The sequence below is a fragment of the Saprolegnia diclina genome (genome assembly GCF_000281045.1).
Source record: "Saprolegnia diclina VS20 unplaced genomic scaffold supercont1.227, whole genome shotgun sequence".
Taxonomy (NCBI): Eukaryota; Oomycota; class Saprolegniomycetes; order Saprolegniales; family Saprolegniaceae; genus Saprolegnia; species Saprolegnia diclina.
Window position 1 is genome coordinate 1 of NW_008246294.1, and position 7,059 is coordinate 7,059.

A 7,059-nucleotide genomic window follows, 5' to 3' on the forward strand; every position below is an offset into this window, starting at 1 on the left:
CCTCGAGACCAACCACGCCGACGACGCCGTCACGCACTTTGAGGCCGCGCTCGCCGCGCGCAAAGCCATTGGCGACGCCGAGTGCATCCGCCTCGCCAAGTGGATGGTGGCCCGCGGTCTGCGCGCGGCCAAGAAGAACGAAGACGCCATCAAGGTCCTCGCCGAGCTCGAGACCGAGTACGCGTCGATCGACGACTGCGACGGCTACGTCTGCGAAGAGATGGCCGAGAACCTCCACGAGCTCGGCCAGGACGAGGCCGCCAAGCCGTACTTTAAGAAGGCGTGGACCGCGCTCCAGAACGACACGCTCATGTGCGAGCACCACCCCGAGCACCGTCTCGAGCGTCTCCACGAGCTCGGCAACTAGGGTGTAGATATTGTTTTCCGTAACGAATACTGTTGTATGTACACGTGGCGTGCAGAGTGCGGCGAAAGTTCACATTTCTGTCGGTAAAATACATCGATGAAAATGTGGTCTTTGACGCCTTGCGATCCGCACTGGCGCGAAGCAGTATCTCTTGCCTTGGTTGCTCGGCCGTGCGTTGTCGGTTCTGCGCGGTTGGCATTCTTTGGCGTCGAGAAGGTTCGAGTTGAGGCTGTGTTCTTGCCGCGTCGTATCTTCGTTGCATGTACCTCGTCACGTGCAATGAGACTTGCGTGAAATCGACGAACTCTCGTAAGGTGAATCGGCGTTGGCTAATGTTTACCGCATAGTCAAAAGGACATTGCGAGGATGCCTACCGTATATTTGCTTGTTGGTTCAAGACTGGAGGATCATTCTGTGCATATTACTTGCATTGCTAGCGCATAACAAGCCCTGAAAGGCGCACAGCGCGACGCGGAAATTCGTGCCTACCGGAAATTGGGTTGGAGGCCGGACGACCCTAGAAATAGGACCTTCGATCCGTAGAATTTGAATAACTCATTAAATGAGTTATTCAATGTCCGGGTCGTTGTTGAAATCTTCAACAACGACCCGGACACGGCGAGCGGTTGTGTTTTGGTCTGTCACATATCTTCTCGCAATCTGATTGGCCCCTTCGTTATCCGGATGGCCATCAATGACAACCAAACACGAGCGAACGCGATCCGGTCAAATCCTGTCAGATTCACCGCGCACCAGCAACAAGCTTTGAACTCACAACTCATTCTGCTTCCTCCCAGCAACACTACCAGCAGCATGCTCGCTCGCAACATCGCCCTCTTCGACGCCCCCAAGCCCTACGGCCTCATGTGCTTGACGGTCACCATCCACGAAGCGCGCCAAACGCACGCCTCCGCCGTGTACGCCCAAATCAAGGTCCGCGACGACGTCCAGCTCCAGACAACGAGCGCCAACAACGACTGGAACGAAACCTTCCACATCTACGTCGCCGAGCCCCGCGACGAGACGCTGTCCATCCAGCTCACTGACGCCTCGGCGTGGTTCAGTGGTGACGCCGGTGCCTGCACGATTCCGCTGGCGGGCCTCTTGAGCGGCGCGTCTGTGGATGCGTGGTTCCCGCTCACGGTCCGCGGCTCCCAGCAGGGCGAGGTCCGCTTGGGGTTGCAGCTCCGCGGTGACATTGCGACGTATGTCAAGGTGCACGGCGTTGATGTGACCAAGGCGCAGCCGCTGGCGTCGCCGGCCGGGACCACGGCAGCGGCGGCCTAGACGCGTGTAGTCGTTTCGCCGTATTTACTTCTATTAACCTTCAAACTTTATCGACCACTATGTCTTGATGGGATCTTCCACATTGCAGCATTGCACCAAGTTGTCAACCTGTCAAATACACTGTAACAGTGGATGCCTGTGAAACTAAATAGGTTACGATATGCAGTACTTCATGAAACCTGCATCATTTGATTTTACTGCCATGACCTTGACCCTGGAAGCACAGCCATGTGGCCCAGTGCTCGGAACCCACGGCTGCTCGAAGCGGCTCTTCGCTCGACGAGCCCATGGAGAGCGCGTCCATGTTCGCGACCGAGTCGTTGAGTGGACGCAGGCGAATGGTGCGGTGTGCGACCGGACCTTCCGCTTCGACGCGCCACCGCTCGACGTGGCCGTGCTGGCCGACGACGCCGACGATGAAGCAGCGACGCGCAAGAGTCTCTGCGTCTTGACGAGCCCCGATACGATCACGTTCATCTCGGCGATGGGCACGGTCACGGACGTTCCACTGCCCTTCAAGGCGGCCGCGATCTTCGCCATGACCAAAGGTATCTTGATCCAGCGGCAGGCGACGTCGCTCGTTCAAGCATCCGCGAGAGCCGGAAGGAGCCCGACGCTCTTTAGTCTCGTGCATCCGCTCGAAGAGATCAAGCCCGTCGTGCTCGAGACGCTGTCGGAGCCGCGGAGCTGCATGTTCGTCGCCGACCCGCTCGCGTCGGTGGTCCACGTACACGAGTCACCGCCGTTCGTTGTCTTTTACCACCACGACAAGACAACGCTGAGCATCAAGAGCATCATATCGTCGGCGCCCTCCGCGTCCAAGCCCAGCTCGATCGTTGCCGAGATCGTCTTGCGTGGAATTTGGGAGAGCCCCGAGCTCCCCAGCTCGGACCCGAGCGACACGAGCATCTTTGTCGCAAGCGACGTCGACGGGCAGCCTCTTCTCGCCATGATGCATCGCCCGAGCGCGCAGCTTCTTCTCCAACAGCTCGCATGGGACGGCTTGGAGCTCACGGTCCATCACGCGTCGCCGACAACGTTCCTTCCGTGCTGCGATGCAGTGCCGTTGCGTCGCGAGCACTTGTCCACCTTTGGCTACGACGTTCTCGTGCAAGAGCGTGATAGGCAACGTCTCGCGCTGTACCGAGGAGCTCATCGTCTGTGCGTCGTCACCATCGACGCGCCACGTCCAGAGCGACGCGCAAAACTCCCTGCCTTTGGGCCCTCGAGCCCGATTGCAGCGCGCCCGGACGCGCCCAGTTTCGATATGACGGATGCGATGCTCGACGAGACGCTTCCTCCCGTCGGAGAGCCGACGATCGCGGCTGGGGCCGCGCCTCTGACATTTGAAGTCACGCACAGCGATGGACGCTGTCAGCAGTTCCTTCTGCCGCTCAGCCTTGCGGCCTACCCGCTTCTACACCGGGCCTTTGCCGTCCTCGATGCACTGCTACCTCCACAGTTGGCGCTCACATGGCGCCTGCAGGTGGTCGCGAGTCCCGAGCCGTGGGCTGCGTTTCAGAGCGCGCTCGTGCCGCCGATGGCACCAATGGAGCCTCCCATGTCTGCGTTTGAGAGGTTGCAAGCCTCAACCTTTCACGCTACGTACTACGGACTTCCGCTCTCCGGGCCTCGCACCTCGCGCCGAAGTGTACGCACCAACGTGCGAACAAGGCCAATACCCGCACTCGACGAGCACATACGAGACATCTTTTGTGGGCTGCACTTGCTCTACGAAGACTTGAAGCTCTCGAGCCTTGTCTCGTTGCTCGTTGCTCCGCTCGGTGATATTCTCCATGCAATCGCGAGCACGCATCGCTGGACGTCGTACGTCGCACACTACGCGGCCGACCATGGACCACGGCCGATGGTAGCAGCAGCCGCCAAAGCACTGCCCGATCCCTTTCAAGGCCGTTGCAACGCGAGTCCTGTCGATATTTTTGCGTGGCTCCAGCACAAGATGGCGACCCATCACTTCAACACAATGGAAGCCAACAAGAGTCAAGGCGTTGGACGCCAAGTGGACGCGTACCCGACGCTGCCTGTCCTAGCGCAAACGGCGACGGTCCTCGAACTCTACGACGCACTGTACCCGGAGGCCCCGATGCCGCTGCACGCGCGGGCGCGCTGCGTTGTCGCACGTCTTGCGGCGCTCTCGCTGCCGTGGGAGGACCTCCCGGTCGGCGTCGCATTGCCGCTCAAGTACGCCGTGTATGTAACTAAGCACTTTCCCGATGCGTCCTTGAGCCCGGCCGAGTGCCGCCTCGTGAACCGAGCCGACTTGCTTCCGGAGCACGACGTGCCGTGTGCACTGCCTTTGGTCGACAAGGAAACGCTGGACGCATCACGGGACAATGACGACGGGTTCTCCGACGTCCTTATCGCGAGTCAACCGCTCTTTCCAAAAGACCAGCGGCTCAAGGAGGTCTCTCGACTACTGCGCTCCAACAAGCCGATGCTGCTCAAAGTCCAACGCGAGGCGCACCATTCGGACGCAGATGTGCTCTCGCTGCAGCAAGCGCGACTGCTCTTGCTCTGTAAGCGCTCGATGAGCTTGTCGGTCGGTCGCGGCATGGTGACGCTCGGGAGCTTGACCGCGCAGCAGTCGTCGGTGTCGCCATATACGGCGCGGCTGTCGATCCCGCAGCTGCCGCTCACCGCGCGTGTGTCGGGCACGAACGCCAAGACTGTGCTTGACATTTCTGGCTACAAGGAGATTACGCATTGGCCGCAGTTTCACAACGGTGTCGCGACCGCACTGCGACTCTCGCCACACGACCGCGTCACGGTGCAGTGGGTGCTCTCGCATCAGCCCAAGCCGAGCACCGACGAGTCGGACGAAGCGGTTCGCTTGTACGAAGAAGCGTGTGCGGGCCACGCAGGCTTTCTCTTTGGTCTTGGTCTCCAAGGCCAGCTGCAATGCCAATCGCCGACAACAACGTACAAGTATCTCTCGCTTGGCGACGAGCTCACGTCCGTCGGCTTCCTCCTTGGCACGGCCGCGAGCACGCTGCATCATCCAAAAGACATGAACATCGAGCGCGCGGTCTCCAAGATGCTTTCGATGCACATTCCGTCGCTGTGGCCGCCGTCGTTTGCGCACTTGCACGTACCGGCGTCGGCCCAAACCGCCGCCATCATGGGTCTCGGGCTGCTCTACCACAGCACGGGCAACCGTCTCATGACGGAATTCCTCCTCACGGAAATGACCCAAGGCCCGGTTATGACAAGTGCCGGCGCTGCCTCGGGTACGGCCGCAACGCCGTCGACCGAAACGGTGCAGTTTGAAGGCTACGCGCTCACGACCGGCTTTGCGCTCGGACTCATTTTGCTCGGGCGAGAGAGTGACCCAGGGCTTGTGGACCTCAACGTGGATGCGAAGCTCACCAAGTACATGCTCGGCGGCGAGAAGGAGCGCGGCCATGGGTCGTGGGCGCCTACCGAGCTCAACTGCGTCCTCCGAACGCGCAAGTTGCAGCAGCGCGAGCTCATCAACGTCGACGTAACCGCGTCCGGCTCGGCGCTCGCGCTCGCGTTCATGTACATGTGGAGCAACAGCGCGTCGATCGGCCAGCGGCTCCACGTGCCGTCGACGCTCGTGCTCCTCGAGACCATCCGACCCGACGTGCTCTTTGTGCGTGCGCTGGCGGCCAACCTCGTGCTCTGGAACAGTATCGAGCCGACGCGCGCGTGGGTGCTCAACAAGCAGCTCCCGCCACCGCTTCGCCCGAGCGGCCTGCTGCACTGGGTCGCCATCGACGACGGCGGCGATCCGACAACGATCCAAGAGGCGTACGCCAACATCATTGCTGGCGCGTGCTTTAGCATTGGGTTGAAGTTTGCGGGCACACACCACCCTGGCGCCAAGGGCGTCCTCATGAGCTTCCTCGACGAGTTCCAGCTCTGGCGCGCCAAGCTCGGGCGGGCCGCCAACGTGAGCCGCGTGACGCTCGAGCGCGTTCTTGGCACGATTGCGCAGTCGCTGGCGCTTGTCATGGCCGGTACGGGGGACCTCGAATGCCTCCGCCTACTGCGGTCGCTTCTGCTGCGGCAAAAGGCCGACGCGCAGGGCGACATTACGTACGGCAACCACATGGCCATGAGCTCGGCGCTCGGTCTTCTCTTTCTCGGTGGTGGCCGCTGCTCATTGCGTAGCTCCCGCCTCGCAACCGCGATGCTCGTCGTCGCCTTGTACCCACTGTACCCGACCAAGACGACAGACCAGCGCTACCACTTGCAAGCCCTTCGGCATCTGTATGTGCTCGCGATCGACCGGTCGCGGCTCGTGCGGGCGCTGGACGTCGACACGCATCACTGGACACCGATGCCCCTCCGCATATGGACGCAGTTTGGCGCCGCGCCATTGGAGGTGCGCACGCCGACGCTGCTGCCCGCACGAAGAATGCTGTGCCGGCTCGAGACGGCAGCGAACGATCATTTTCCGATCGTAATCGACTGGCGCACGAATGCCAACAGCCGCGCGTTGCTCTTGGAGCAGCACGGCGTGCTTCGCATCAAGCGCAAGCTGGGGGCCGATGCGCCGCGCGCGACGTTCTTTGCGTCGTTTTCAAACCTCTTTGCGACCGCGTCGACGCACGAGTCGGCCGCCACGTGGATTGCGTTTTGCGCGCGCTTGTACGAAGAATGCAAGCGTGAGAACAAGCCCGACTGCATCGCCGTCTATCTGAACGCCAAGCGCACCGAGGTCGACGTACTCGAGCGCCGCATCACGCACACACTGCTCGTCGCCAACCTCCAGCTTGTGCAGCTGCACATGGAGCTCGATGCGCACATGTTTCGAGCCTGTGACGACGACGCATCGACCGAGCCGCACCGTGTTGGCCGCCTTGCGCAGCTCGTGAACGAAGACTTTACCCTCGGCTACAGCAATGCGCTCTTGGCGTCCTTCGAACAATTGGCGCTGCCCACCTCGATCGAGACAAACGAACCACCCAGCTCCCTCCTGCATGCCGCCTACCGCCGATACCTCGGGTCCCCGCTTCTCGCCCAGCTCGAATAGCTGACGCTATCGTTGATCACTCTCGTCCATCCTCCAAGAATGCAATAACCAAGCACTGATGATAGAACATGCAGACTAGTATTAGATATATATCGACTAGATAGAAACGACTCTAGTTGCCGAGCTCGTGGAGACGCTCGAGACGGTGCTCGGGGTGGTGCTCGCACATGAGCGTGTCGTTCTGGAGCGCGGTCCACGCCTTCTTAAAGTACGGCTTGGCGGCCTCGTCCTGGCCGAGCTCGTGGAGGTTCTCGGCCATCTCTTCGCAGACGTAGCCGTCGCAGTCGTCAATCGACGCGTACTCGGTCTCGAGCTCGGCGAGGACCTTGATGGCGTCTTCGTTCTTCTTGGCCGCGCGCAGACCGCGGGCCACCATCCACTTGGC

The 7,059-nt window shown here is 61.0% G+C and overlaps 4 protein-coding genes across 4 annotated transcripts; 3 read left to right on the forward strand and 1 right to left on the reverse strand.

Moving 5' to 3' along the window:
- Nucleotides 1–43: 43 nt before the first annotated feature.
- SDRG_17248 (hypothetical protein) lies at nucleotides 44–367 on the forward strand (the record flags this gene model as incomplete). The annotated part of the gene is made up of 1 exon (XM_008623488.1): nucleotides 44–367. A coding segment is annotated over one exon (324 nt), but the record flags the coding sequence as incomplete, so codon positions are not given.
- Nucleotides 368–1,152: 785 nt separating this feature from the next.
- On the forward strand, nucleotides 1,153–1,711 carry SDRG_17249 (hypothetical protein). Its single transcript, XM_008623489.1, has one exon. It carries the CDS (start codon nucleotides 1,181–1,183, stop codon nucleotides 1,652–1,654), a length of 474 nt encoding a protein of 157 aa, XP_008621711.1. The 5' UTR covers nucleotides 1,153–1,180; the 3' UTR covers nucleotides 1,655–1,711.
- Nucleotides 1,712–1,851: 140 nt separating this feature from the next.
- On the forward strand, nucleotides 1,852–6,797 carry SDRG_17250 (hypothetical protein). The gene has a single exon (XM_008623490.1). It carries the CDS (start codon nucleotides 1,857–1,859, stop codon nucleotides 6,672–6,674), a length of 4,818 nt encoding a protein of 1,605 aa, XP_008621712.1. The 5' UTR covers nucleotides 1,852–1,856; the 3' UTR covers nucleotides 6,675–6,797.
- SDRG_17251 (hypothetical protein) lies at nucleotides 6,731–7,050 on the reverse strand (the record flags this gene model as incomplete). The annotated part of the gene is made up of 1 exon (XM_008623491.1): nucleotides 6,731–7,050. One exon carries the CDS (start codon nucleotides 7,048–7,050, stop codon nucleotides 6,787–6,789), a length of 264 nt encoding a protein of 87 aa, XP_008621713.1. The 3' UTR covers nucleotides 6,731–6,786.
- Nucleotides 7,051–7,059: the final 9 nt, after the last annotated feature.